This window comes from Astatotilapia calliptera, chromosome 1 (assembly GCF_964374335.1).
Source record: "Astatotilapia calliptera chromosome 1, fAstCal68.1, whole genome shotgun sequence".
In the NCBI taxonomy this organism is placed as follows: domain Eukaryota; kingdom Metazoa; phylum Chordata; class Actinopteri; order Cichliformes; family Cichlidae; genus Astatotilapia; species Astatotilapia calliptera.
In genome coordinates this window covers 1,446,777-1,473,944 of record NC_137422.1, presented here as the reverse complement: position 1 = coordinate 1,473,944, position 27,168 = coordinate 1,446,777, and the positions used below count along the sequence as shown (strand labels likewise).

At 41.6% G+C, this 27,168-nt stretch overlaps 1 protein-coding gene across 2 annotated transcripts in view; it reads right to left on the bottom strand.

The window, feature by feature from the left end:
* Positions 1-27,168, bottom strand: part of cemip (cell migration inducing hyaluronidase 1) — a 156,418-nt gene that overhangs the window by 41,850 nt on the left and 87,400 nt on the right. For both annotated transcript variants that reach the window (XM_026185444.2, XM_026185371.2), the window contains exons 12-16: positions 21,196-21,365; positions 14,750-14,959; positions 12,627-12,832; positions 7,128-7,197; positions 6,512-6,640 (exon numbers count right to left, since the gene is read on the bottom strand). In XM_026185444.2, coding sequence (XP_026041229.1) covers positions 6,512-6,640; positions 7,128-7,197; positions 12,627-12,832; positions 14,750-14,959; positions 21,196-21,365 — 785 coding nt within the window. The remainder of the gene's footprint in view (positions 1-6,511; positions 6,641-7,127; positions 7,198-12,626; positions 12,833-14,749; positions 14,960-21,195; positions 21,366-27,168) is intronic.

Below are 27,168 nucleotides of genomic sequence, written 5' to 3'. Positions count from 1 at the left end.
AGATGGACTGTGGGCATTATGGGAAATCTGGAGCTTCAGTTTAAAAACAAAGAGGACAGTTTTCATGTTTTCCTACTTAGTCAAGGACCAGAGCAGCATGGTTACTCATCTTTATACAAAAGAGGTACCAGCAGAACTTTAAGTCGATGTTACAGTTGGATTTTTATTTGTCTCTCAAAGGGGAGAAGTTTCCACACATGAGCAGACATGTGAAGATGTTGGCTCTCTTTGGAGCTACCTTTATAAGCGAACAAGCATTCTCAGGGGTGAAGTTTAACAAATCCAGGTGCAGATTCTGTGTCAGTGACGATGTCCACTGTCTCATGCATTTCCGCCTCAGATGAACGTGACTTTAATCTGCTTGTTCAAGCCCAAAACAGACCAGATTTCTCTCAGTGAAAAAGAAAAAAGAACTTAAAAACTGCAGATAAGTAAAAAAGCAACAGCACTTAGTATAACAGTTCTACATCTTTAAAATATTGCAAAAACAGTTTTAGAAATATTGATTAAACAGTGATAAAATGCTGGTACTACACCTATTTCACATTTTCCATAATTGTAATATCAACTCTTACCAGTAGCAGTTTATAAAGAGATCAAATTAATATTGAGAAGAATTGACAGGCCCCCTGGGTAAATTAATTGGTTTAGCGCTGATTTAACAAATGGTTTGTGGTTAATTTTGCATGTAACTCTTGTCATTATTTGGAAAAATGTCAAAAGTATAATAAATAAAAATATATATACTGTCAACAAGTTTCCAACTGAAGGTACAATTTTTATTCAGCAAATGAATTTTGAGTTGAAACCACTACCTTCGTCCTGTTTCCCTCCCTTAGCTGCAGGAGAAATGCATGAATGTTATGAAACATTTTTATTGGCTTCTTCAAGCAATAAATCAGGCTCAGTAGCAGAAGACTTCTTCTTTGCACCCTTTTCCAGACACATGTTGAGCAGCCCAGCATCAGGTCGTAATTCGCAGTAAACCAGCAACAGCTGCTAGCTCGTATAATCCCTTTTAGTAAAAACTCTGTTAACTCTTTTGGCCCCAACATATTTCATAGGTTTTTTAAAAAGCTGACCATTAACTTGACCTGCATTACTTTCCGTGGCATTTAATAATTGTAGATGTCAGGTGGCAGTGAAAACCCAAATGTTCCAAAAACCTGTGTTGGATCTAAAAGGGAGTCTATAGGGATTCCCTTTCTAACCTTAAGGAACTGCAGGTTCTGGAACATTTGTGTTTTCGTTAAAACGCTCGACTTTATAGTAGAGTTAAAATATTTTATAGCATGCTACAAAAAACACTTTAGTCTTTCATTTCAACATCTTTTCTTGTCTTCGTTTGTTCCTAGCTGACAGTCGACAGGGGAGGTCGTCAACGAAGCGAATACGTTGCCGTGGGTGCCGTAGGGTTTCCATCTTGGTCAGCGATCCACTTCCCGGCCTTGCGATCTTTGGCCTTGACCTTTGCTTGCTCCAGGGTTAGATGCCGTTTTTTAAGATCGTCATCAATTTGCTTGATCCAAGTCTTCTTGGGTGCGTCATCTTGATTCTTCAGCGGGCGGAGAGGTGATGCAGCAGAAGTCGATATCGGAGGCGATGGTTGCTCATGCAACAGACGTGTCCAAACCAGATTGCAGTCGTTTCTTCTGGATCAGCTCTTCCATCGAGGGTTGCTGGTGACATTGACTACGTTTTGTGCTGTTGGTAAGATGGTCGAGGAGGGACACTCTGATAACCTGATGCAAACAGTGGAAGACCTCAAACTTGTTGAGGTCGTGCTTGAGGATAGCAACTGCATAGTAAGTGACAACTCTGGGTTGTAATCAGTCTTAACTTAGAAGTGTGCCTGCTGTGGCTGACAGGCAGCTGTAGCCTGCAGCTGTGTGCTGGGTCTGCCCACGTTTGTGTACTTGTTTCCTTTTGGAACAGTTTTCATTATTAACTCCTTTCTTAGCTTACTTCTTAGTTATACAGGTTTGTTAGCATCAGGATGATAAGTCTTAGCTCCTCAACATGCCACTGACTACATCCATATTTTTTATACACTCCAACGTGTCTAAAATGGTAAATGGCCTGTATTTGTATAACGCTTTACTAGTCCCTAAGAACCCCAAAGTGCTTTACACATCCAGTCATCCACCCATTCACACACTGGTGATGGCAGCTACATTGTAGCCACAGCCACCCTGGGGCGCACTGACAGAGGCGAGGCTGCCGGACACTGGCGCCACCGGGCCCTCTGACCACCACCAGTAGGCAACGGGTGAAGTGTCTTGCCCAAGGACACAACGACCGAGAATGTCCAAGCCGGGGCTCGAACCAGCAACCTTCCGATTACAAGGCGAACTCCCAACTCTTGAGCCACGATCGCCCCATTAAAATATAATAAAACATCTCTTCCTGTTAATCAAGCCACTTGTATACCAGTGTCACCAGTGTCACTAGACTGCTCTTCATAAATTCTGCTAACCTTACCATGACATCATGTAAATTTAGTGAGCAGCAGCAAATTGGGGATATACATGTGAGGGGCACAGAGATAAAAATCAATCAATAAATAAATGAAATCAATTTTACTTTATAAATTGTTTTAGACATTACATACAGGAAGAAAATAGGGATGAAGACTATAGAGTGAGAGCCGGGCTTTGAGTGTCATATTATCTCAAACAGTGACAAAGGTTTCTGTTGGACTGAAAAAGGTGACAGGCCTTTAGGTGAAGTGAGGTGTTATTTATAATTCCTTCTGTTTTATAACACTAGTTTATCAAGTTTCAAGGTGAAGCCTCAGCTGACTGATTCCTGTTTGCTTTGCTGAAGTAACATTACACTGTTAACACTGTTGAGACTTGCTTTTGGTTGGCATGCATCTGTCTCTGCTGATATAAGACCAGTCATCATCACAGTCATGCCCCTAAAGCCTGAAAAGAGCTGCAGATTTTCAAATCAATCACCATAGATTTAGGAGGCAAGTAAAACTATGAAAAAATACAGTTACAGAGAACTGGGAAACATTTAAATAAAGGATAAATACACTGCATGAAATGTTCCCGTATCTCACTTAACGAAGCTTTAAATCCAATCATCTGATAAGAAACATTTATTGAAACTTTCCTAAATCAAGCAAAGAATAACCCTACATGCTTCCCAATTTCTAATCCAGCCTTCTGTAGCATTTTCTTAAATAAAATAAAAAGTATCACAACAATAAAAGTATCCTAATGGCAGTGTGCTGCTTCTAAACAAAGACACTGCCATTGTGTTGCTGTTGAACACTCAACCAGCAGCCCTGAAACAACCTTTTCTCTCACACCAACCTCACATGATTTATGCTCCTGTTAGGATGATCCAAATTAAAAGTGCAGAAGGGAACGAGAGAGTGAGATGGAACAGGAAAGAAATCACTGTAGGGCTTGAGAAAGTAAGGCAATAACAACAGCGCTTCCCTTTCAGTGGTGCCTCATAAATCTCTCTCTGCTCCAGCTGTGCTGTGTTAGGAGCCACAGGTAACTCCAAACTCGGTCCTATCTCACCACCAATCTCATTCCACTCATCTGGCTTGCTTTCCTCCGTTTCTGTTATCTTGACTTTTTCCAACTAGCTCTCTTTTTTTCTAACAGTTTGACCATTTCTCAGTTCTTGCACAAAAGTGTGTTCACACTATCACTGTGACTAAGTTACCGGTCGCTGCAGATGGCCCCGCCCCTCCCTGAGCCTGGTTCTGCTGGAGGTTTCTTCCTGTTAAAAGGGAGTTTTTCCTTCCCACTGTTGCCAGAGTGCTTGCTCATAGGGGGTCATATGATTGTGGGGTTTTCTCTGTATGTATTATTGTACGGTCTACCTTACAATATAAAGCGCCTCGAGGCGACTGATGTTGTGATTTGATGCTGTGTAAATAAAATTGAATTGAAGTGGGGACCACTGTATAACCATCAGTATCTTTGCTGGCTTTGTGGAAAAATGGATCCAATCCAATTCCACCATTTAAGGGAGGACAGGCCATCAGCACTGATGATGACGGCACTTTTAACATTAAGTGTTCATGTTTGGTGAGCTGTGAATTTAGCATTATCTGTGATATTCTTAGGGACTGTATTCTTTGAAATGTTCTACACGCACTTGTAAATGACAAGTGAAAGAAAATATTGCAAAGTAAGTTAACTATATACTATATGACAATTAAAACTCTGGAACTCTGGTCTGTCCTGAAAGAACTGGCTTACTGAGACTGCTTTCTGGGTCACAGGCAGGAGGATGGAGGAGTAGAAACAAATGAAGCTGACATTTGTATAGGATCAGCAATTTTCTTTCTTTAGTCTGATGTTCTTTATTATTCACCACATAAAACGTTACATCAAGTAGGCCCACAAAACACTGTTAAAGCTAGGGTAGGTATAAGTCCTAAGCCCAAAGCTCTTCTCCACTCTTACGTTGAAACACCAAATAAAATAAGCCTGTGCATGTGTCACAGGTTTGATTCAGAGTGGTGAGTGGGAGTTTGTCATTGTTTGTTTTTTTTACCATGGTGGAGTCTTAAGTAAGAAAACATTTTTCATAAATGGATTGGTTCTTATATAGTGGTTTTCTACTCTACTGGAGCACTCAAAGCACTACCCATCCATACAAACAAGCTTTCTTCTATGCTTACTATCTAACATTTACACACATTTGTAGTCTGATTGATGCATTGGAGAGTAACATGGCCTGGCCTGTATTTATATAGCGCTTTTCTAGTCCCTAAGGACCCCAACCAGTCATCCACCCAGTCATTCACACACTGGTGATGGCAGCTACGGTGTAGCCACAGCCACCCTGGGGCGCACTGACAGAGGCGAGGCTGCCGGACACTGGCGCCACCGGGCCCTCTGACCACCACCAGTAGGCAACGGGTGACGTGTCTTGCCCAAGGACACAACGACTGAGACTGTCCAAGCCGGGGCTCGAACCGGCAACCTTCCGATTACAAGGTGAACTCCCAACTCGTGAGCCACGATCACACCGTGGGGTTAGTATCTTGCCCAAAGATATTTGGCATGCAGACTAAAGCAGCTGGGGATCAAACTGCCAACTTTCTGATGACCTGCTGTATGTTTGACCATAATTAGCTACCCTGAACAATTCGGAACAAACGAATGAACAACAGTGTTTTCACACTTAGTGTAAATTACTGAGAGAGGTCTAACAAAAAAGCTGATGTGTTGTTTGCTAGATTCAACTTTCAGTATACTTGTCGGGCAAAAACAAAATCCATGTTGCTACAAATTTTGGGGGGACAGGGTTTTGTATGATAAGGGATGCGAATTGATTCCAATATCGATATCACTTATTCGTTTAATTCTCTATTGATTGTCATTGCGAAACCAATGAGAGCTATTGGCTCTGCTTTGATAATCAAACACCAAATGAGTCAAATGAAGAACACCTCATTTCAATTATCTGGATGGGTGAGGCCATAGGTTTTGCAAAACTGTGTATTTGGATTGTGAAGTGAACCATTTAAATACATAATAGTGGGAGTAAACAAAATAATCATCCAAGCAATCAGATCACCTGAAATCAGTGTCATGGTGCTGGGTCGTTGACCCAGTGTTTTGTGTTTGGCATTATGTTTATTATTATTAGCTCATCTGATGTTTAATTTCTTCATGGTTATCTTTATTAGTATGTAGGTTTCATTCTCAGGGTTTCCAGTTCTGGGTTTATTTCCTGTGTCGTTCTCCTGGTGCTTTGTTCGTGTCCCTGACTTTGTCTTTAAAGGTCTGTGTCTGTTATCACTGTGTCAGCTTGTGTCTTCCTGTCGTCTTGTGAATTAGGATCAGCTGTGCTTCCCTCCTGTGTGTCATTACCTGATTACCTTGTGTGTGTGTATATAGTTGGTGTCGGTCTGTCTGTGTAACTGTGTATTTCCGTGTCTCTTTTCCTGACATTCTCCGTGCCGTTTTCCCGTGTTTGTATGATTTCAGGTTTGTTCTCTAGTTTTCCTCAGTTTAGGTTATCGCTTAATTTTGTCCTCACTTCTGTTCATTGTCACTCACTGTAAATAAACTCACTCGCATCACCGCCGTTGTCTGATACTTTGGTCCTCCTTCACAACACCACACGACTGCTGCCCCAGCCGTGACACACAGTTGGTTTCTACTTTCCCCTTTTTTAATATTGGTTATAATCTTATTGTAGACTGATGAACACTTACGTCTTTAAGAATCCTTTTATAGATTTTATCCTTTCCCAGATTTGTGGAAGTTGTTGTGATAGAGGCACAGTTTACATGGTCATGGAAAGAAAAGACTTTGCCAGTACCCAGTAACTTCAACCTTATCTCCAAGCAGAAGACTGAACTTCTTTTCGTTAGCTCACTTCCTGCTTGCTCTTTCCAACAGTAAATAACTGATTACTTAATGTGTTGAACAAGTAGAGACAAATTCCAACTTTTTATTCATTTTTTAGTCAAATTCCCTATCACAGCTTTCTTTATCTCCCCACAGCAGTTCATCCTCAGACTCACCCTGAAGTTGGAATGGGCTCTGTTGTTGGTGAACTGGCCCATAGGTGTGTGCTCTGTATATCCAGGCGAGTATGACCCATTTGAGGGGCCTGTCGCCATATGGTGGAAAAGGAACCAGAAGCCTGTTTCCTGAGGGTTTACACACAAATAGACATGTAGTTACAAACAGAGCTATTAGGATAAAATGTTTTAGTTTAGAGTAACTACTTTATCTGTAAAACAAAAACTATCTGTATTTCTGTTCATACACAAACATGTGCAGACTCCTATACATAAACATAACCACAGAATCAGTTTTGCACTTTGCATGTCAGCCTCTGTTTTGCTATTGTTCTTTACAAGTGTGTAAATGAGAAAAGTTCTTATACTGGTGAGGATAATTGACACTTCCTCCCAATGGATCCTGGTGAAATCCTCAAAGTAAGATCATAATTGGCACTCTGTCATAGTGAAAGTATGGCAGGGCGTCTGTTGTCTGCTTGTTCCAGACGGTGATAGAAGTATACAGCCATTAATCTGACCTGGCAATGTGGTAATGAGAAAGAGCTCCACCTGGAGAAACAGGGGATATAGGAGGGGTGGGGAAGGGTTGAGAGATGAGAAAGTGACAACTCACCTCCGAGCCTGCAGCCGCACAGTTGATGAGGTTGTTATTAGGGTTGGCAATCCAGAACGTGGAAGTTGCACTATAGAAGAAGATTGTTGTAAAAGAAAAAAAATGTTGGATTTCACATAAATAGTTTAAATCAGTAATGCAGAGGAGAAGAAGGAGAGAAAATAGCTTCTAAATTGTCAGAGTGTTGTATGTGCAAAAATGGACATAATTTACGTCTATGTCTGGATCTGAAATCAGTCCTGCAGGGTGCTAGAACAAGAAGGAAACTCTACACGAGTAAGGACGTATGTTCTGTTCCCAAAATGAGGGAAACTGTCCAAATGTCACTACTGTCATGGTCCCTGTGCCTCACCAGCTGATTCTGTATTAGGCAACATGTGCTCTCTCTCTCCCCCCTGCCGGGGCGATGCTCATTATGGGCTCCCGCCCCTGGCCCACGCACCTGCTGCCTATCGGGATGATCACAAGGCCGATTTAAGACAGCAGCACTGTGTCACTCGTCGCTGGATCGTTGAGTTATCAGCGTCAGTCCCTCAGTAGATTGTAAATAAGGATCTGTGAGTTCGTTCCGTCTGTTCGCCTCTAACTATAATCTCTGTGTACAGATCTATCCCGGACCTTTCCCTGCCTGTCTGTCATCCCGTGGACGAGTGAGTGGATGGTGTTTCCCCAGTGTGGGGAGTGAAGAGAGAGAGCCTTTGGAGGACGTCAGATTCCCGTCTTTTCCCTCACACACCCCGGAACCCTGGACCCCCTTCCTCTCCCTCCAGCACTTTGTAAATAGCATCACCTGGTGTCGTTGTGTAAATAAAATCTGTAAATCCTGTAAGGAGTCCCGGTCTGCGCCTGAGTCCGTTAACTGAAACCTGACAACTACAGTACACATTTTCTAATGAACTTGGAAAGAAAAGCATCTGGACTTCTTTAGGTTGCTTGAAGACGTTTCACCTCTCATCCGAGAAGCTTCTTCAGATCGAAGGTCAAATGGTGGAGTGGTTGGGGTTCCCATTTGCCTGTGGGATCCCTAGGTACTTCTAGCTGTGCTCGATGTCTGCAATGTTGCCTTCTGGTAGTTCGATGTGCTCAGTTCTGACTACCCTCCCTCTCTTTGTTACCATCTGACTACACTTCTTCGATCTGAACAACATTCCGATGTCCTTGCTGCAGATCCTGGTGGCGTGGATCCGTGAATCGATGTATCGTTCATGCCTGACATACAACTTGATATCATACATGTGCTTCATTAGTGCTCCATTCTGTAGTCAGTATCTGCAGCCAGTCTTGTCAGTGATCTCACTGAGGGGGTTCAGGCCTATGCATAATAGTAGTGGGGGCAGAGGACTTCCTTGGTAGATCCCGCATTTGATGGTGACTTGTGCTATGGGCTTGAAGTTGGCCTCTAGTGTTGTACACCCTATCCACACTGAGTTCCTGAAGAAGGCTCTTAGGGTCCTGTTGATCTTGTATAGTTCTAGGCATTCCAGGATCTAGGTGAGGGGCAAGTTATGAGTCCAGACAGTGCACAGTCTGGTGGGCCTGGTCTTACAGTCTTAGATGACTGTTCTGTCTACCAGTACCTGGTGTTTTGCTCCTATGGTATTCATACTAATTCCTGTTCAGGGACATTTCAGTGGTCTGCTCTAAGGTCCACCAGCCACTGAGCGTTGGCGTTATGTGTTGCATCCTTCTGCCATATGCTCTTCCTGTTGTAGGCTTGAGATGGAGTTAGCCTAGCCTTGGTGGTGCTGTTCCACTAAGAGTAGACCTTGGATGGTTCTGTCGAGAACAGCTGATTTATTCTCCTGTCCTCTATTTCTCTCGCTCATTGTTAGTATGGTGGGTCCTAGGGACCCTTACTGGATGCAGATGCCCCAGTTGGGATTCGAACCCACAACTCTCATAAGATGGAAATGGCTCCAGAACAGCATCAGCATGAAGTAGGTGAAGGAGGAATAATAGATGCATTAAACATACATTACATTTACAGGGTTCTCCTTTTGTCCAGTAGTTCAATATCCATGCTAGAAAGTTTTGCTTGTCATTCATCTTTATTTAGCAAAAAATGATCCTCATGAAGTACCCAATACACACCCAGCAGGTGTATGTAATGATTGGGACAGAGATTGTGTCACCACCTCATATCATGATCACAGAGCTTTTAACCACCGTCTTTATCAATGAACGGAGCTACTGGTTCAGTTATCATGGAGTCACAGGGTTGGAATATCATGAGAATATTTGAAAGCTCTCTCATTATCCGTGCTCTACCTTTCCACCAAGTTTCATGATGTACAAATTGTACTGATCACAGACCTCCACCTCTGCTTTTGCCTTTTGCAGAAGAACAGAGTGTGTTTGCTTTCTTTCACAGTTCTCAACTTGACCTATCTGTTAACATCTCCTCTCCATTATGCAGCCTTAACAATGATTTACGCTTGTCAACTCATCACCCCCTGCTGCAGCTCAATTGAGGTGAGAACGATATTAGCTCAATGTAATCAACGTCTCAACCAGTCCCAATCAAGGCTTAGCCCCCCTCCAGCCTGCTTGATGTGATTTCTGTCACAAGTGATGGGAGGGAGGAAGGTCTGAGAGCTGAGCTAAACGTCACCATGCTCAATTGTGTGACAATGATGTGACTTGCACAGCTCCATTATAGGAATTTGTAGTTAGTCTTAAAATCTTAAAAGGATGAATACAACAACAGTGCAATGCAAAAGAATCATTTACATAAGAAGTCTGCAAATAACCCAAAACACTTTTACTGTAGGCATGGTAACATGATTCAAGGGAGAGCAAACTAGATTCTTCAACCAAGTTAGCTTCTATCAAGGGAAATCATGTCCAGGTTTAATGGCAAAACTGGGATTTTTTTCAAATTATTATGGTTATAATTAATAACACACATTGACAGTGCATTAATAACATCACCAAATTACTGAAAAACATTATCACTTCCCACTAGTGGGAATACTAGTGCTGGTGCTTATGTTACCATAGAGCAGAGTTAAGAAGAAAGTCACCTCAGTCACGCTGAAAATAGTAATAAACAAATGAATGAGACATTAAAGTGTGCATTTAGTGGAGCACTCTATTGGCTCAGGCAGACCTAAAGTTACTTTAACAGGACACCAAACCAACTTTCTAGCATGTCATCATGTTCCTGACTTGGTGCAAAGCAACCACTTTCTCAATGAGTGTGAATTTCAGCCTTATCCACAAACATTAGTGGAGCTACTTTTCTTCAAACTCTATGTTGAAGCTATTCTAAACAAAAGGAAAGAGTAAATATATCTGCAGGAGAAAAAGTGAAGCATAGAAAGACCATGACCATAAAATGAGGAAAAACTACATGTGAGAACAGGCAAAAGTTACTAACATGCAATAGTGGCTTTACTATTCAGTCGTGTCAGCTCTATGGATATCCACTGGAACCATCTGAAAGCCCACAACACTGGCTGTTACCCAGTGACTGAGTCATCACACAATAGTAGCTTATTCATCAGCTTGCACACTCCTGTTTCTGTCTAATAGCCCCACTATAATATATGTTTATCTTTTTATTGTAGAATTAAGCTTTCAGTTCAGGGTTTCATTTTTGGCCACACTCTTACTTCAAAGAGGGAAGTGGATTTCAACTCGCCTCTGTCAAGACTGTAAGTGACTCACTGCCTGTCAGTGCATTGTTAAACAATATCTTACTACTTGCAAAGAATGTTTTGTTAAGTTTTATATACAATATATACACAAGTTGTTTTTTAAAATAATTTACCCATTAATCATACATCAAATAACTGAAGTATAAACAAAATGCAATTTTTAAATAGCGACGTAACAAAGGGAAAAATCCAAACCTACCCCTCTATGAAAACCAATTATTCCCTCAACCTAATAACTTATTGTGCCATCGTTATCGTTGAAATAATCAAGCAGTTTCAATAACTGCCAATGAGTCTTTCACTTCACTTATATGCAGAATTGCTCCAACTGAAAGGGTTTTTCAGCATGAACGGCCTCTTTAAAGCCACGTCAAAGCATCTCAGTATTTACATGGCAGGACTGTTAAATATGAATATCAACAGAAGATGACAAGATAAGACAGAAAGGCAAAAGACACATGCAGGACTCGACGTATATCTAATAACTCAGATCATTTTTTTGTGTTGTTACTTTCTTGAATTTCTTGAAATTCAGCATTTGCACCGTGTTAAGGTTGCTGCCTGTTTTATCCTTAACTATTAACTGATGAAGGTCTCGTATCAAAACTAAGCAAATAAAAATAGTCACTGTGTGGGAGTCAGCAGTAGAACACTGAAACATATCCATACAATGTAGAGGTAGAAATAAATACCTTAGTAGAAAAATGTAATTGCTTTTCATTCACTCATGTGTGTTGATGCTAAAACAGGTCTGCTGGGAATTAAAAAATCAAAAAACCAAAAAAGGAAGCTTGAAGCATCTTCACTGATGCTTATATAACCAAGTGCCATGTCTTACTGCTTAATCTGAAGAGCATGATTTGGATGAATGATTTTGCCCGATGCATACTCACACTCATGCACATAAAAACACACATGCTCAAAAACAGTGAAAGCACTTGAGCCCTAAATGACTGTTTTAAGTAACTGTTTTCATCCCCGTCATGCAGAGACAGTGGTGAGATAGAAAGTCATGTGACCTGGACTAAGCTGCTATGTATTCTGAGTGGGTCTACCTTACAATACAAAGCACCTTGTTGTGATTTGGCGCTGTATAAATACAATTGCGTTGAATTGATGATAGGATGAGCATGTAGTTCTCAACAGTCTACATTCAAAAACCGTAATGTCTCTGTTTTGTTCATAATGGAAATGAAGTGATGTGAAGACATGCTGCTTGCATTTTTATAGTCCAACATCTGGTCATAATTTTACTAAAATACCTAATAATGGATGGATGGATAGCTGCTACTTAATATTTATCATCTCTGGAGGTTTATGCGTCATTGTTTGACACACACAAACCAGCTCAGCACTGTGGCACCAGCACAGTTGTTACCTGTAAATGTGGTATCAAATCTAAAGTGCTTTACAAAATAAGTGATTCTGGATTCTCCAGTGCAGCAGTGGAGCATCTGTCCTCGTTTTTGTACAAACACGTCACATCTAACAATGAGCCCCTTGGACTGCTCTTCAGTTTTAGTTTCAGTTGGTTCAGTCGTTACTCAGCCAACACAAGATGCAGCTAGTAACTGCAACCAACCAACCAACCAACCAACCAACCAACCAACCAACCAACCAAATGAATTACATCATAAGTCATACTTGGACAAGATGGTGGCACACTTGTTAAAAACTCAATACTGAAACTTCTTTTTAGAACAGGTATCATGAACAATGACCTTTAAAAAAAAGAAGACAGTGTAGGCACTGTAAGTACACAGTTACAACTAAACAAGAGAGTCTAAAAAAATCTATTTAAAACATGTCGTTTATGTACAATCAAACTTTCTTTGTGTACCTGCAATCTTGACGTGGATTGGGCACATATCCTGGATATGCTCCATCAGTGATGTCACGACACATTTTGCTATCTCTGTCTGAAGGCAGCAGGGTCCCTGCTCGAACCATCAGACCCAAACAGTGCTCAAATGTATTCCTTTCTTCTGGACCATCCTCCGTGAAGAAACAGTGGCCTAGTGTGTCATATCCCACCACATCCTTTACCTGGGAGGCAACACAGTACATTACTGATTGTAGAGTAGGTCACCATAGTGCATGGGGTCCATTTCAAATCTAACTGTAGAAAAAAATGTCTATAACAAAAGTGTGAACTTTCTAAAGTGTAATTGCTCATCAGAAGCTCCATTATTTATCAAATGCGTTTCTTTTGTGGCTTAGGAAGCAAATTCTTGCACCAAATTTAACCCAACTTCAGCTTTGAATTCTAGTCAACGAAAATGGTTTAGTGCAGTGGTTCCCAAACTTTTTCATGTTTACGTGAGATGAATTGCAGAATGATGACAAAATACTGTTAATCTGACTGTCTGCAGGTTTTACACGCAGTTACTGTCCCTCCATTTACAAAGGCAGAGGCGTCACGGTGTCATTATTTTATGTGTTGTTGTTTGTTTCCTGTGTAATAATGTTCAACATTGCATCAATACATTTTTCAAAAAATTCCTCTCTGTGCAACATGGGTTTAAAAACATAAACAGCTGTGGGATCCTGTTTGTCTGTGACTTGAACCGGGGGAACAAATCGTGGCAGGATCAGCCTGATGTTATTTGCATCCTGCTGTAACTTTACTGTATAAAGAGCAAACATCTCCAACATGTCAGGAGCAGTTAGTCATTACAACAAGTGTTTGAACTAAAAATCAAGAATGTGGGATCCTGTTTGTCTGTGATTTAAACAGCCTGGCGAAAACCAACCCTGCAGGGAGACCTACCTCGGCACCTGTGCAGGTGAAGCCAAAGGGCAGATTTGCTTCACCATATTTTCTAGTCTTTGTTTTAGAATGAAGTTGGTTTGGAAACATATTCAGCGACGTTTCATCTCCTGCTTTGCGTTTGTGTGGGCGCCCCGTGCTAGCAGTGTCCAAGCTTTCTGTTTTTTTCCCCTTTTTATACCGAGCCCCCCCTGCAATGGCTCTGCAGCCCCCTAGTGGGGCGGGCCCCACACTTTGGGAAGCTCTGGTTTAGTGGATAAATGCAAACTGATAAGTGGATGAAGTTAGGTTGAATTTGTGCTTGTTATTCGCTTTCCCTTTTCGGCCAAATTTAGGATACATCAGTTTAAAGTCTGTGAAAGGCTGAACAAATGTAGCCAGACAGAAACACACATGGGCAGCCGGTGCAGGACAGAGTAGCACTAATGCTACACAAGCGACAGCAGGGAATCTTGGAATATGATGAGCAAAGAAGCAACCTGCTTGATATGAACCTGAAAACTGACTCAGCTGGACCCTTTCAATTTGGAGGAGTAGCCACTCTGAGCCCAACATGAATGACTCCTCAGCCTATCACTAAGCCAGAGCCTAGACACCCTTCAGAGATGTCAGTGGTCTACCCAGACCCTGTGACCATAGGTGACAGTAAGAACATTAATTAACCGCTTCAATTTAATACTCAGCTCTCTTCACCACAACAGATCTAATCTCCCGCTCCACTCTTCTTTGGCTCATGAACAAGACCCCAAGATACTTATAGTCGTGCACTTGTCTTTAATAGCTTGAATCCCCCTATTATCCATGTCACACAGTGCCCAATCTCCTGCGTTTTAATTCATATATTTCATATACATCTTCATACAAACTGTTTCTTTCAGAGATTTAAAATTATATGCCTGTCACTATAATAATGATTTTATGAGACATTACTGGAGACTAAAAAGAATATAAAACCCTTTAAATGAGGTCATCGTATCTGCCTTAGTAAGAGTCACCAACACCAATAAGTACGGCGCTATACGAATACAAAAACACTGTCCCTAACATTACCAGGTTGCTTCTGAGCCAGTGAAGGTTAAGAGCTGCAATAATGACTCTTAACAATAAATTACACATTTTTATGTATGCGTTCTTATATATGCATTAATACATACAAAAAATACAGAAATAAATTATACAACTTCCTAACTGACCATCAGTCCATTGGAGCCGTGGATAGTGACGCAGCGGGAGAAAGAGTGGTGAATGGATAAATCGCTGACAGACGTTGGAGGGTCATAGCCTCCCCTCTCATCCACATCTCCATTCATGTGAAAATGGACAGGATAGTGTCCCATGGTCTGCTGGCCCATGTGCTGCAGCTCCATCCCAGATATGTGGACTGCCCTAAAACCATGCTCCACCTGGTGATGACAGTGGACACATTGCAGTCAGAGAGCTCCAGTTACTGCATCAATCAGACACGAGCAAAAAAACAAAAGTACATGAAAAGCAGGACTAGCAACACTAGAGTCAGATTTAGATTTTTAAATCATTATTTTATGTTTTTTTATTCTAATGTTCAATTTCTTTGTTTTGCACATAGACTGTAAATAAAAGATGGACGTAGCTACCAGTGTTGGGTGTAATTTATTTCTTTGTACTTTTTTACTGTGATCACATGACATTGTTGATTAACGCAATAATGGGACTCCAGTTTGGTCATGTGAATCAGGGCCACTTGCATTAACATATTAATGTTGAGAAATATAGTGCAATTTGTCCCTTGAAGTGACTTTTTTGTTGTTTGTTGTTGAGTGTAATGTTAGGATAAGTTCTTTAAAAAGCAAAAAATTATTTAACATGACGGCGATATGAGCAGAGCGCACAAACATGTTGAGGCTGAGTTCAGTGAGCGAGTCAAAAACTAAAGTGAACACTTAGGTCTTCATTTTGATTTTGTTAAATACAAACAAAACGATAGCAGAAGTGCTGCCACGTGTCTGGCCACAAAGAGAGGACCGATGTGTTTATTTGGTAGTTCAATGTAAGGCTTCAGTTAAGAGTGAGGGAAAAAAAATGTTCACGTTTGCGGTTTTGTCTTGTTATACAATATTTGAAATTAAAAAAACAAAAACAAAATGCTACATTTTAGGAAATATTTCTCAGTGTTTTCATGTTAGTTTTTTGCATTACTTGAACACTACAGTGGCTCTCACATGAGATGACAGTGGCAGCAGGGGCCCACCGCTCATTTTAGTTTGAGACCTCTGATGGAGAGTCCTCGTCACAGTTTAATTATGGAGTTCCACAGGGTTCAGTGCTAGGACCAATTCTGTTTACATTATACATGCTTCCTTTAGGCAGTATCATTAGAAGACATAGCATACATTTACACTGCTATGCAGATGACACCCAGCTCTATCTGTCCATGAAGCCAGATAACACACACCAATGAGTTAAACTGCAGGAATGTCTTAAAGACATAAAGACCTGGATGGCCGCTAACTTTCTGCTTCTTAATTCAGATAAAACTGAGGTTATTGTACTCGGCCCTGAAAATCTTAGAAATATGGTATCTAAGCAGATTCTTACTCTGGATGGCATTACCTTGGCCTCCAGTAACGCTGTGAGGAACCTTGGAGTCATTTTTGACCAGGACATGTCCTTCAACGCACATATTAAACAAATATGTAAGACTGCGTTCTTCCATTTGCACACTCACTGAAACTCCCTGAAAAGCCTTCAGCTGATCCAAAATGCTGCAGCAAGAGTCCTGACAGGGACTAGAAAGAGAGAGCATATTTCTCCTGTTTTGGCTTCCTGTTAAATCCAGAATTCAAAATCCTGCTCCTCACATACAAGGTCTTAAATAATCAGGCCCCATCTTATCTTAATGACCTTGTAGTACCATATCATCCTATTAGAGCACTTCGCTCTCGCTCTGCAGGCCTACTTGTTGTTCCTAGAGTATTTAAAAGTAGAATGGGAGGCAGAGCCTCTAGATGCAGCATAACTAGATGCTGCAATAAGCCTACGTTGCCCTTTAGCCATTGAGTGTTTGTTTTTCACTCACTATGTATTTATACACCTCTCTGCATTTAACCATTAATTATTATTAGTATCTAGCTCTCTCTCTATTAATGTAGGATCTTTATCTTATAATAGAAAGCACCTCGAGGTAACTGGTGCTGGTGCTATATAAATAAAATTGAACTGAATCAAGTATGTCTTGTAATGTAGTGTAATGTAACTCATTGCAGTACTAAACTCAATAATTACATCACGGTTACAATGATGTCATTCTTCAGTTCTCTGCCAGCCGGGCGAACAGAAAGAAACATGTTTTTTATTTCCTGGACACTCTCGCGGCTACAATCAGCTGATTTCCGTGCATGTGTGGGAGGTAGAAAGTGGTACAGAGATGCAGATTTTGAGTAGCGGGTATAGACATGACTTTTTTTCAAGTGCAGAGAAGGACAAGAGTGAGACGGTAAAGTGGGAGATACTGAATTACTTTTTAAAGTAACGAGTGATGTGTAATACGTGACTCTTCCTGAGTAATGACCCCAACACTTGTAATCACTATTACAACAGCCATTGTTCAGTGAAAACTTTAAATCAATGTAACAAAACTGGAACAAGACAAATCCCCGACTCCCGCGTTGAAATACGCATGTCTGCAAGCATCTTCACAGCCTGGTAGATAACAAAACACAAACGAACAAACCACAAGTCGACACCATGCATCGTTTTCTTCCAGGTAACATGTTTGTAATAATTAGTCACACTTTTGGATCCTGATAAGTCCTGAAATTTGGCAGGTTGACATCAGTGTCTGCTAGGCCTCACCTCTGCTACTTCGAGTCACCACATTTGTTTCCACTTCACTGAAGTATTTTTAAAGGAGTTATATGATCAATGACATAACTTGCTATTAAAGCAGCAACAATACTACGAGAGAGGAACAGAACAGGACGTTAAAATAATGAAAACACTGAAATTTGGACAAATAAAAGATGAAGTTACAGACAGGTATGGGTTGATGTGGAGAACGAAGCAGGATGGCAGATGCCAGGAGACTGTGACGCCATGCAGCTATGTCCCAAAAAACCCAGAGAATCATGAGAACCAACACTTCTTGCAGTCACACTGGTTTTCATTACATCATAGTGTTTGTGAAAAGGCTAAAAAATGAAAGAAATATCACCCGGATCACAGTCAGCGACATTCAGCTTGCGACCAGCTAATAATTCTGGAAATGGGAGGTTTTCACACGACAGGACTTGTCCTGAGGCATTTAGTGTTTCTCACCCTCTGTGTGTGTGTGCTCATGTGTGTGTTATGCTATTTCATGCTCTACACACACCCATTCATGAGAAATATGTGACATGAGGCTGAGATGGAAATTTATAATGGAATATGATATCTTGCCCTGGGGAAAGGGAGGCATTGAGGCAGCAGGAAGACAACCACACACTCCCCCCTCTCCTTCCTGCGTCAGTGTCTCTGTTGCCTCTTTCTGATGATAGGGTGCACGAGGCTGACAGAAAGAAGGACGTTTCAGTGATGAACACATACAGAGGCCCGAGAGTCTTAATGAGCCTTAAACTAAATTAAGATTTTAGATGTTAATGTGGATTATTTGCTGTAGTGGTGCATTAACGTGGAGGAAGTCAGAAGAAACAAAAGACTAGCTTCAGTATAACAACGATGCTCAAAAATGTGTTTTTTTAAAGGATCTTTTTAACTTATTGCCTTTAATATGCTCTAAACACACATTCCTACCAAAGCAGCAACATTTCTATTGTTTAAAATATTTTAAATGTATAATACATATTACACCTATAATGTGCAAAGCACTCTGGGTGCAATTCAGAGCTGCTATTTCTAATGACCCAGAGTTTTAGTGTAAAAACATACTTTGAGTGCCACCGAGCTGCATTTAGTTGTGATTTCTGGCAGAGCGAAAAAGTGTCGGCTGTGAAGGCTACGCAGAAAAAATGACAGAGCAGGAGCACGACTTTTGAAAAGTCAGCATCCAAAAGAACTGCTGCTGTGTCCTTTTCACTTTTCTCCCAATTTATTTGACGCATTTAAAAGAGCTCAAAAACAGTGCAGGTTACAAACAGTGACAATTACCAGATTCTGCACTTGTGTAGAAAATGATCATCACTGATTATCACTGTGCGGTTCCTGAGCAGAGCTCATTAGTGAATGGTAAATGGACTGATTCTTCTGTAGGCTTTTCACAGTGCTTCATACAACATGCCTTTTTAAAGCCATTCATACAGCCACTTCTTCTATGCTTAAGCTCTTTCTAGCTACCATTCACACACATTCATGGATGCATCGGAGAGCAACTTGGGGTTAGTGTCTTGCCCAAGGATGTTTGGCATGCAGAATGGACCAGATGGGGATTGAACCACCAACCTTCTAATTCATAGATGACCTGCACTACCTTCTGCCCTTGGGAAGATGGATCTAGGATTAAGACTGGTTCTTAATTACGCAGATGCATGCTCTGATGCACCTGTAACATTTGCTTGAGGGCAGATGTTCAAACAGCTGGTGAGACGAGTCCTTTAGGATGCAGTGTACTTTCTGCAGGCAGTGTAATATGCACATGTCTTCAAGGGCAGGCAGCTGTGTGTTGTTTATCTTTTGTGAAGGTTTATGACTCTGCAGTGTTCTTATCTGCTGCGGAGTTGTTTCCATATCATGTCAGCATGTCGTGAGTGAGGATGCTTTGAATGGTGCAGCAGTACAAAAACACCAGAAGGCTTTAAGCCACTCAGGGTGCACAGGAAGTGCAGACTGTTTTAGAGGGACACAGTGTCCATGTGAGGTCTTCTGTGATGTGTGTACCCAGAAACCTGAAACAAGAGACTCTCCACATTGTTGGTGTTCAGAGCCAGATTATTATGACTCTGAACATAGAAGATAAAATAACCTCTTGTCTGTATGCACACTTATCTCCATTAGATGATCCGTCCTGTGTTTTCTTTAAATGTAATGAAGCTGTTATGAGATGATCAACAGTCATATGTGTACTGAGAACAGAAAGGGCTCAAAAACAGTATGATGGAGCTCCTCCCCCAAGTAAGAGTTTGGAGGAGCAGTAGGGAACCTGAAATTCGTTCAGTGTTATCCAACTTAGTCTGGTCCAGGTACTCAGATGGATAAAGACACACTAGGTGTCACAATACAGTGTCCAGCAAATGTGTGCAAGTCAGTAATTATGGAGCACGATTCCATCTGTGAGCATGAAAGGACAAATATTCTTCCTCTGTGTCTCTGAGGAAGAGTACTGGACTTGTTGGTATACAGTCTGAGTAATGTCTTTTATGTTTTCAAATTCAAATTGGGACCCTATGTTCATCTAGCTGTAGGATCTACAGATGGGACCAAGGCTTGTCCAACCACCTGACAGTTTTTCAAATGTTGACAAAAGCTAATATATCTGTTATCGTCAATGAAAAATGTATTTTATTAAAGCTTGTGTTACTAAATAATCAGGTTTCCTTATAAAGTTCCAGAGTAAATGATGAAAAATGCTGCGATTGGCTAGAGTCCTGGTCAAACACACAGCTGTGGTGTTTGGTATGGTTTGTGGAGGTAGAGGTGGGACAGTATGGCTGAGCAGAAACACTTTAAAGCTGGGCAGCTGTAAAGCACTGGCCTGGGCGTGTGCACTAATCACTCCATCTCTGGGGTTACTGAGGCAAACATGCTTCACTGGTTCCAACGTACCTCAGTAACAGCGAACCGTCGGGCCACAGCCAGCGCAGAAGGCAAAGACTTTGGAACAGATGTGGGCAGGCACACTCAGGTGCTGCCCTCTATGTGAAGTATCTGCTTCACACCCCAAAGCACCGGGATACATGGGATACACATACGTGGGATTGACCATCCAGTTCTTTACACCAGTGGGAACCTGAAATTCGCTAAAGCATGATACATGGTAAAAGAGTGTTTGGCAATCTGCTGGCTGATTTCCTATGGCGAGGAGTAGATCAGGCTGGATAGATCCCAGGCCTAAGTTAGGCAGTGGGTGGATGTGATGGCAGGGTATCGCCTGTGGATTGGTTGTAGGAGGGAATGGGACGGCAGAATGGCTGAGGGTGTGGCACACCTGGAGTGCATTTACTAATTTCTCTGTGTAGTAGCTATGAGGGCGCAGGACGAGGAGTTTTGGCAGAGCACGCGAGCAAGAATGCACCGAAGCTTGGCAGCTTTATACCGTTTTCCTGTGTATGTGTGCAGTAATCACTCCCACTCTGTGGAGCTCTGCAGTTCCTGAGAAAAGTAGCTGTCATTGGTCTGGAATAAAACGTTTTTTGTTGCTTGAATCACAGGTCATAACCTTCTTTTTAACAGGTTTTTTTTCTACTCTTGGGTCCATATCCCTAACTTCACCTCAGACAGCTGAGGCAGAAGCCCTGCATATCTGCTTTTACAATCTTATAAAAGGATTATCATTATCATCATTAAGCAGATGGCAGAACACTATTCTATAGTATAGCCCAAGAATTAAAGTATGAAGCTGGGAATAAATGGCTACGACAGGTTCTCTTTAAAGGGATCGTTTTTCCTCCTTTTCAAGCCTGTTCACACGGTGTTGCCTATTCTGCAAACGACAGCTAACAGAAGAGTTTACCTTCAAATGTCCTCCGAAAGTGTCAAAGTTGAAGAACTTGCAGGCCTCATTGCCATAGCAGCTGGGCTCCATCTCACCACGAAGCAGGATATTACGACTCAGCAGGCCGACCTCGGCCCTCATGTCTACCCCATCCACCTCCTCTCCCATGTGGATAAACTTGGCTTTACCTGCATACACAGAACACATGCACAGTAAAAAAGAACCGTTGGTGTGAAAACACACTGACCTACAACACATCAGCGTCAGAGACAAAGAAGACGAGTTCAACTCTGAGTCAAGCACAGGAGCACTTCTTTACCTCTGCCTTACCCACACTCAGACTGAACTTATTAACATCCACGCTGCACCTGCTGATAACCTTGTTGGCCAGTGAGGACGACTTTCCTCAGCCTGCTGCAACCAAAAGGCAGCGTGCCCTTTTACTCCTTGAGCAGTTGCAAGGTTTAAGGGCCTATTCCTGTGGAAATGCAACTACTTCATCAATGTGGTATTTTCCTTTCTTTTAGTCTGACGTTGCCCATCGCTTTTTGATGCCCAGTGCAGATCCCATAACACAGACGCAGGTGCTTAATCAAGTCAAAAAGCACAAAACAATTTGTGCAAACATCAAATGTAACAATTTAATGCAGGAGAATCAGGGAGTTGGAAACGAGATAGAGCCAGTGCAATTCCAATCCATTACAGTATCAGTTTTTTCCTACAAAGCCACCAAAAGAAATCAATAGCATCATAATATCTACAGATGTAAAAAAGAAAGAAAGAAAGAAAGAAAGAAAGAAAGCATTAAATAAGAATCATCCTTAAGTTCACAGTGGGTTTTTTTTGGAATTCAAAATAACAATAACAGCATCAACAAAGTGTTAAAACATTTAAAAAGACTAGAATGTAGAAAAACGGCAATTAGTTAATCCTGTGGCTGCAGTAGTTCTTATAAGTTAAAGGCAGGATAAAATAAAAGACCTTTTACAGGTAAGTCTTCCAACCACACAGGCACAAACCCAGGTGTTTGCTTTGATGGCCTCTCTCTCAATTTTGTTCAGCAACAAGGTTAAAAATGCTAAATGGCCTGTATTCGTATAGCGCTTTACACTACATTCAGTCATTCACACACACTGGTGATGGCAGCTACATTGCAGCCACAGATACACTGACAGAGGCGAGGCTGGGCCCTCTGACCACCACCAGTAGGCAACGGGTGAAGTGTCTCGCCCACGGACACAACGACCGAGACTGTCAGAGCCGGGGCTCGAACCGGCAACCTTCCGATTACAAGATGAACTGCCAACTGTTGAGCCACGATCGCCCCAAAAAGACAGGTTACACCTTGACCAGTTCCCCAACATTCAAGAAGAAAATTCTCTGATTATGGCTTTGGGAATACCAGCACAAGTCACTACGCTGACTGATTCTTTGGGGGAAAAGGCAGGAGACCATTCTGTTTATCCAAGATGGACTCAGTCACTGTGCCATCATCTATGAGTTTGGGGCATTTTTGATCAATGCCACCATGATAGTGTTTTTGAGTCAAAATTTATTTACATGCTCTGACATGTAATCACTGTAATATTATTTGTCAGATACTTTCATGAAAAATGCTCCAAAGGTACCAACAGCAGGTACAAAACAACAACAAAGTGTTTCTGAATTCTGCAAACGTTCTAAAACTCTGTAGCGAGCAAAAAACCCAAAGCGTCCCCCACACCTACAGTCACACTGGGCCTCATAGGCAAGCTACAGTATTATGTTTTTTGTAATTAAAATAAAGCCTTGGAAGGACCATTTATACCTCAGTAAAAAAGCAGTGAAGGAAAAGCAAAAATGATCCCATGAAAAGCAGTGAGAAGTAGAAAGGACAACAAGATCAGAGTAAGTGGAAGACGGCTCTTAGAAACGATAACAGTTCTCGTCCTCCCTCCTCCACATACATATCCTCAACAACACAAACGTGCTGATTAGAAAAACTGAAGCCAAGCCAGGAAAAAACTGTCAAAGAAATATTCAAGTGTGAAATCTGAGAGAGTGAGCATCATACACCCACACATGCTTAATCTCTTTTCTCCACCTACTCCCTCCACCAGAGCAGCCAGAGCTTAAAAAGTACAAAAGAACATTTTCATTCTGATTTAAAGCATCAACAGCCCAGACTTAAAGGTTTTAGATCCCTGTTCTTTACAATGCAAACAAAAGAAGAGTTACTGAATGCTGCAATTTCTTCTGCATTACAAAGGGATGCGCTAAAGAGGTTTCACTTGTATTTGCTCAATAAAAAGCAATACATTGTTTTAAGTTGGTTACCTGCAGCAGTACCGTATACTTCTTTGCGATCCCTTTGACGCTGTTGACTCGCAGATAGCACTTTGCACACTTTAGCCTAGTGACTGGTGATTGATAGGGGTCACCGCCAGCAGCATTCAGTGACTACTCACAATTAATCGTTTGCAGTTAGGACAGTCAGGAACTGTTCCCCTGAAGGAAAACAAGCCTCTTACCCCACTGGGAGAAACCCCAGCGTACAGGTCAATCGCCCCATCTCTCACCGAGGCAATTCCATGCTGGTAAAAGTCCAGCCCTTCTCCAGGAGACTGGTTTTTGAGTCCAAGAGATCCACTGAAGTGAGCACAAGGTTAACTCGTATCGTCCAACATCAGACACCAACTGGGGCTCTTACGTCACCAGAGCGATGAGTTGTGAGGAAGTTGTAGATTTGACCTCTGACTGCACACTGCACCTGACTCCTACAACACCTCCTCCAGGTGATGAGCCAATGAGAGGGCTGCACCTCATAGACTTAGGCCTGTGAGCTCAGAACTGGCTCCATGGTGGGGCCCTGTTAATCTTGTCCTGGGCACTATAGTGTGGTCATGGACTCAACTGAAGCTACCAGGGGCAAAAGCCCCCTACAACATATCTGGGACACACAAACCACCATGACTCAAGGAGGCATAACCAATATGCCTGTTAGAACTGTCAAATGTTCAGATGATTGAAGTCATACTGATAAATAGCCTCAGGCTGTCTCGCTCTCTTTCTCATCTATCTCCCAGCTCTCTGCTGGGACAACAAAAACAACACTCTTCCTGTTTGTGTATAACCTCAAGGGTGGAGGACAAACTCGATTATCAGCGTGTGTTCAAAAATAGTGCTGCAAAGTGGCACGTGAGCAGGAATTAATGTAACAGATTATAGTCGTGCTGAGAGTGACAAGAGCTCTGAGGAAAAGCCTCGGGCTGGTAAAAGCAGGGCTTTCACTTAGCAAAATAACAAGTGATGTCAGAGACCTAAGGAAAAAAGAGAGCGCTACTAGGTCTGATATTTTTATGCAGCCATGCAGAAAAGAAATTCCAGCAGCTTCAGTGGAGACTTGAAAATAAATCTGTTAATACTGAAATGCAAACTTATCTTTTTGGTGTGTGAATTAGTGTCAGGAATTGACAGGTAGGAAAGAAGATGCCATGCCAGTTCTAGCTTCTGCAAGCACCAGGGGCTTTTCCGAGGGACAAACAGGAGGGCTGACAAAGCTGACCTGAAGAGCTATAGCATGTGAATGCAGCGAGACAGAAAGAAAAATAGTCTGGAAGTGAATGTTTTCATATCAGTATGCGTGATGGTATCCAAGTGTGTGTGTGCCAACATGAATGGGCTCAGTCAAGAACATACAGTCCTCCAGGATACAGGCTAAGACTTTTCCTTGGCCCTGAGTCAGACCAAACACCTTCCACCAACTCCCACACACTGCTATAGGCTGTCTCCACCTGGCCTCTATCACACTGCATATTTAGAAATACACATACCCACAGAGGATGTGTTACCATCCTTTCACTCGGCTTACATTCATTTCCTGATATCTTTTTCTAGCTCTAGTTCCCTAGTGATGAACTATCCTTACTCTGGCAAGTCTTGGTTTAATGATTTAAGCAACATGGAACTGTCCTCTATAAGGGAGGCAAGTCCTCACAATGTGGCAAATACACAATTGTCATGACAGGAGTTCTAGATAAATAAATACATACAATAAAAAAAACTAAACAATAAATAGCAACTTCAGTGCCTCAATAAAATGTCTTTACATGCTGTGGGTAAAAAACAGTTGATCTGTGCTTGCAGGTAAGTGAACATCAGAGAAAGTGAAGCCTGTGTGACCAAATGGACATTTGTGCATTAGGTTAAAACTATTGTGATGTGCATCAGCGAGACAGGACATTTAATTGGTGAAGCAAACTTCTTTTGGCTAACGTTAGCCTGATGGATCACAGGCCAGCTAATGTATCTAGGCTGGCTACGTTGTCTATACGCTGCATGATGATCTTGTAACTTGGCTGGCCATCAGAAGATTCACAGTATATAACCACATAGAGTTATACCTAACAATTACATCATCCGAGTGACTTTGTGAAGAAGTCCAGATGAACAGAATTAGCTTTTTGGAATTTCCTTAATTTCCTTACATGTATCGAGACATTTTAACAGTAACAGTTAGTTGGCTAATCCTAGATTGACTGTTAGTGTTACTGCTACCAAATGCTAAAGTCTAATATGACTTCATGATAATAACTTACCTCTACAATAATCGTCAATATGGAGATAAATTAGCCAGCTAGCTGTAACTTAGCTACAGTGCAAGAATCTTGTGTGCAAGTCAACATTATTGTTGCAAGTGAAGAACAATAGTGCAGGACAGACTCGTGCACATCTTATCATTTTCATTTTGTTTTTGTGGCCAGTGGAGGAAAAAATAGAAACAGAATGCTGACTGCAGCTTACCTAATGACTAGGTGTGACATGAATTATGCTAAATTATGGTTCAGTGGGAACAGTAAACTGGCTGTGCACTTGGCAGTCTGAAAGCATTCGTTGCCAGCTCAGGGTGTGTAGTGTACAAACTGGTCTGAGGGTCACTCTTGCTCGTGCTGTTGTTGCGCCACCAGTTAAATGTGACAAGTGACAACAACGGTTCCTAAAAGCTTTATATTGTAAGGCAAACACATTAGAGCACCAACAATAATTATTAGTTGATAAAATGATGCCACAGGATCACACCTGCCATAATGCCATGTTGTTCTCAGACCACACCTGAATCAGTTGTGCTAAGTCACTTCAAAAGAAACACCTTCAAATGTTCAAAATGTTCACATTGCACACTCCGATTGCTTTTGCTTTGAGATAAACCTGCATTAATGCACACAGCAGACACAAAAGTGTGTGTGTATCTAAAGGGTGAAAGAAGCTGCCTCAGTGTGTTAAAGCTGACCAGACTGCCTTGCAGTTACAAGAAATTGATTGAGGGTCCCTCACCTTATCTTTCAGTGATAAGTTTCCACTGGGCTCAGCCTTTTTTCATTAGCTTAGCTTCTTTCTTGTGGCTACAGCTCTCACTTTTCACCTTGTGGTACATTTGGCAGCTTTTTAAGTCTTTTAGTGCCATAAAAGTAAACTTAGTAACTTAGCAACACACTTGTCTTGACGCATTCTCAATCAATCCAGGTAAGTAAATCTCCAAAGGTTGATTCTGTTCATCTGAAAACGCTACGTCCAGATGAACAGAATCAACCTTTGGAGAGTTAGCAACACACTTGGTTTTATTTTTCAATGTAGAATCAGTTCTGTCAAATAAAAAGAAGATGTGTGTTTATGACTAATGTTGAATGTTTACTTGGTACAAACCTCTTTCAGCCATTCACACAAACACATTTTTCTCAGCGTAGGTGCTTTCTATCGAGCATCCACACTCTGATAAACACATCAGGAGCACCTCAGCATCAGTGCCCAGGGATTCTCCTTTAACACATTACAGTTCCTGAATTCAGACATTTCAGGTGAATGTCTGAATTGTTCAAAGTACAACTTCCAGGCGGTTTCCCATCTAAATTACACAAAATGGGTTTAATTAATGATGCTTAATGTTGCAAATTTAAGATAGAAAGAGGCACCTATGTGCATGCATTATGGGAGTCTTCCAAAGTTTTTCTTTTC